General features: G+C 41.7%; 1 protein-coding gene across 1 annotated transcript in view; it reads left to right on the forward strand.

The window, feature by feature from the left end:
* The window catches only part of exoc4 (exocyst complex component 4), a 119184-nt gene that overhangs the window by 41238 nt on the left and 73296 nt on the right, over positions 1-4650 (forward strand). Inside the window, exon 11 of the mRNA XM_046071819.1 lies at positions 586-682. Within this exon, the coding sequence (XP_045927775.1) occupies positions 586-682 (97 nt within the window). The remainder of the gene's footprint in view (positions 1-585; positions 683-4650) is intronic.

Raw genomic sequence — 4650 nt, forward strand, 5'->3', positions numbered from 1 at the left:
CCCCCCCCCCCCCCCCCCCCCCCCCCCCAATGCTTTCTGAGCATGTTACATGGCAATGATTTTCTGATTAACCCTGTTAGCTGTGGGGTTTACCCACACGGTGACGCAGGGGCATGGAGGAGTGTGAGCATGTGAGGTGCTTTTAGATTTGTGATGGTGAGCTGCACTGATTGAGTGATGTGTTTATTAGGGCTGAAGGTGTACTCCTGTACTGATTTGAATATTGAAATTTTTCAAAATGTTTCTGAATAAAATAAGATTTAAATGAAATATCTTGATTAATGGAGGGAACAATGATGTTGTTCCAGGGAAATCACAGTTCATGGTCACCTACAGAGCACAACTCTAGGGTTTGGTTGGGATTTTGTGTGTTGTTAAAGGATACAGTCAGAATAATTTAATCCGGATGGGCCAGTTGAAAGCAGTTCTTCAGAAGCACCTGAATCTTCTAAATGCCATCCTAAATATGATTTGTATCCATTTTACATACTCTGCAGTTTAAGCATCCCCTACAGCAACACTACTCTGTATAGATGTCTGTTTTGACATGTTTGGTTGAGTTAAGTCCTTCCTTCTGTGTTCTAGGTGGCGCTGATGACAACCTAATTGAGGGGGGAGAAATGAAGTTTGTGTGTAAACCGGGAGCGAGGAACATCACTGTGATCTTCCAGCCTCTTCTCGGGTACAGCACTAACTGATACACTGAACACCCTGCCAAAAATGAATTTGAATGTGGTTTCAAGATGTGTCTTTAATTCACCAACACGAAACAGAAAGAACTCTATAGTCACTCATCTGCAATGAGACACTGATGACTTTAAGAGTAAGAGCTGAAGTGGTGTACTAGTGTGATGACTGCGGACTGAGCGGAGTCACAAGGTACAGTAAGTGAAGAGATAAGCAAATGATAGCTTCAAACAAGATCTTTACTGTTATTTTGACTGTATTTTGCTTGGGAAGAATGAATAGGATGCCAGTAATCAATCAAGGCAATTTTATGCTGATATTATGTGGACAGAACCTGCTGTCTTTACTGGTTTGGGCAGGGTACCTTTACTTTCACAAGACACGCGTGAAAGGGCGACAAGTGTCATACGGGTCTGTCTGAGAGGCATGGCCAAGCCACTCAAGATGTATAAAGGCTGGGACATGACTCAATACCAGTAAAATGTAAACTAATTCTATTAAATGGCCTCTTAGTGACCGTGTATCGATTTCAACCTTTTTAATGTTTAGAAGGACATCGTAAATCAAACATGATGTAATATACTGTTCCTTCAGTTCAGAATGTTTTGTTGATACCATCCAGGAATTGGGATCGACTACCGCCCTCGCTTTTATTTCCTATTAAATTTGAGTATTGTGAGGGTTGTCTTTGTGGTAATGTTCTGTATATCTGGTAGTTTTCTATACAGCACTGTGGTCCCAGGCGAACACTGTAAATCTAATAGTGAAGCAATTTAATTGAATTGGCCTCAATGCAGTGATACATTACCTTCTAGGATCCATTACACTGAGATGTTTCCTTCTTCCACACTATGGTGCTTGGCATACATTTCTACAGTTTTAACATCACAGAGCATGTTTTTTAATGCATATAGCCAGGATAATTGTGCCTTTTTAGCAAACACTTTGTTTATTCCTTCAATTTGTTTAAAGTTGGCAGCTTAAGAGATAGTTTGACTGTAAAAATATCTTGAATACTCAGCCAGTGGAGAGCTATAGCTTCACCGAGGCCATCTGGGTTATAACTGTATAATGAGGTAGTTTAAAAAACAAAAACAAACTTACAGTCAGTGAATTCAGACAAACTTGACAAAAAGCCAGTACAGACGGGGCAAAACAGATGTCTCTTTAGATTTTGTTCAAGTATACTGGCAATTCAGTTAAGTGTATACCCCTGACCATTAACCAGACTGACTACTAAACAATATGGAATCACAGAAAATCTGCCAGTTAACTTTGTTAAGCTAGACTGCACTTCATCTATCAGATCTGTTTAGTGCATCCCCACTAACCTAAGCTGTAAAGTCAGTGATCATGTTACCTTGTGTTTGATTGATTGATGCTGAAAGAAAATTACTAGTTTCAGAGACTAAGGACTATTTTTGAATGTCTGTGTTGAAGTACTTCAATGTATTTCTTTGCAAGTGGTTGCCTGTGTGTTTTATGTCCCTTTACCAATGCTTTGGCCTTGAGTCTTTCTCTAACTTCCTCTCTTAAACACTTGCCTTCTCTCTCTGACAAACACAGACACACGCTGACGTTCCAGCCTTGTTCACTGGGGGTCTGGCCAAGCTTTTGTCTGAACAAATGACGAAAAATAAAACGGTGACTAGCTTTCTGCCAACCTCTCCCATGTTGCCTCTAATGGTTCATATCAATCACACCAAACTGCCTTGCACACAGGGCACTCTCTTCTCTCTCTCACCCTCCCTCCGACCTGCCCTCTCTAGACTTCTAGTGCCAATGGAGCGCTGTTTCTTGCAGATGGTTTTCTAATGGCAAAGCTCTGGCACTCTGCTGATGGATCACTACACCTCCTGCAGCCAGCCATGCAGCTCATGGCAGCTTTAATGACAGAAGCAAGTGGGGGTTGCAGCACATGAAATCAGTGGTGTGTGTGGCACTGTGTGGGCATATGAGACAGCAGTGTCTTAATGTTTAATTGTACTTTAAATAATGTTGAACCTTAAGATTCACAAAGAGCAATGTGGAGCTCATCCTCAGGTCTGTATTTACACAGTAAGATTAGTGGGTTAGCCAGCTATTATTAGGCTTGACTTACATGTTCCAGTATCACAAAGCTGGGTCACTTTTAATTGGGGTAGATCACCATGATATGCTGCATGGCTAACCTGCTCCAGAAAGGGTTAATTTAAGAGAATCCGATCAAAATGTGTCAACAGTCCACATAATGACCAATCAGTTCACTTAAAGAGCTTATATAAAAATTCCCACACTTATTTATAGCCTTAGCCCTACTTTAATGTTTGGAATTTATTGAGATATAAAAGTAGGGGTAAGGTTCTTCTTCTATTCTACTTGTGTAGTTTATATTTTATCATTTTTCTCACTGGATATCACTTTCTGCTGGTGCATTAACCTAATTTCCCTGCGGGTATTACCATTTCATCTTATGTTACATTAAGTACTCATGGTTCAGATGATGTTGCAGCTGATATGATTGTAATTAAGAACATACACTTACCGGCCACTTTATTAGGTACACCTGGTCCATTTGCTCGTTAACACTAATAGCTAATCGGCCAATCACATGGCAGCAACTCAATGCATTTAGGCATGTAGGCGTGGTCAAGAAAACTTCTGAAGTTCAAACTGAGCATCAGAATGGGGAAGAAAGGGGATTTAAGTGACTTTAAACGTGGCATGGTTGTTGGTGCCAGACAAGCTGGTCTGAGTATTTCAGAAACTGCTGATCTACTGGGATTTTCACGCACACCCATCTTTAGGGTTTACAGAGAGTGGTTCGAAAAAGAGAAAATATCCAGTGAGTGTCAGTTGTGAAAGAAAGGCAAGAGTAACTCAAATAACCACTCGTTAAAACCAAGGTATGCAGAATACCTAAGAATATCTAAGAACCCACAACACGTCGAACCTTGAAGCAGTTAAGCAGGGCTACAGCAGCAGAAGACCACACCGGGTGCCACTCCTGTCAGCTAAGAACAGGAAACTGAGACTACAATTCACACAGGCTCACCCAAATTGGACAATAGAAGATTGGATGAATGTTGCCTGGTCTGATGAGTCTCAGTTTCAGCTGCGACGTTCAGATGGTCAGAATTTGGCATACACAATATGAAAGCATGGATCTATCCTGCAATGAAGACTGGTGGTGTAGGTGTAATGGTGTGGGGGATATTTTCTTTGCACACTTTGGGCCCCTTAGTACCAATTGAGCATTGTTTAAACTTGACAGCCTACCTAAGTATTGTTGCTGACCATGTCCATCCCTTCATGACTACAGTGTACCCATTTTCTGATGGCTACTTCCAGCAGTATAATGCACCATGTCACAAGCTCAAACTGGTTTCTTGAACATGAAAATGAGTTCACTGTACTCCAATGGCCTCCGCAGTCACTAGATCTCAAACCGATAGAGCACCTTTGGGATGTGGTGGAATGGGAGATTCACATTCATGTACAGTGGGTACGGAAAGTATTCAGACCCCTTTAAATTTTTCACTCTTTGTTTCATTGCAGCCATTTTTCAAAAATCAAAAAGTTCATTTTATTTCTCAGTAATGTACACTCAGCACCCCATCTTGACAGAAAAAAACAGAAATGTAGAAATTTTTGCTTTCATGTGTCTTGCACTGAGGAGAGGCTTCCGTCGGGCCACTCTGCCATAAAGCCCCGACTGGTGGATTGCTGCAGTGATGGTTGACTTATTACAACTTTCTCCCATCTCCCGACTGCATCTCTGGAGCTCAGCCACAGTGACCTTTGGGTTTTTCTTTACCTCTCTCACCAAGGCTCTTCTCCCCCGATAGCTCAGTTTGGCCGGACGGCCAGCTCTAGGAAGGGTTCTGGTCGTCCCAAACGTCTTCCATTTGAGGATTATGGAGGCCACTGTGCTCTTAGGAACCTTAAGTGCAGCAGAAATTTTTTTGTAACCTTGGCCAGATC

Source organism: Micropterus dolomieu, linkage group LG16, assembly GCF_021292245.1.
Source record: "Micropterus dolomieu isolate WLL.071019.BEF.003 ecotype Adirondacks linkage group LG16, ASM2129224v1, whole genome shotgun sequence".
NCBI lineage: Eukaryota > Metazoa > Chordata > Actinopteri > Centrarchiformes > Centrarchidae > Micropterus > Micropterus dolomieu.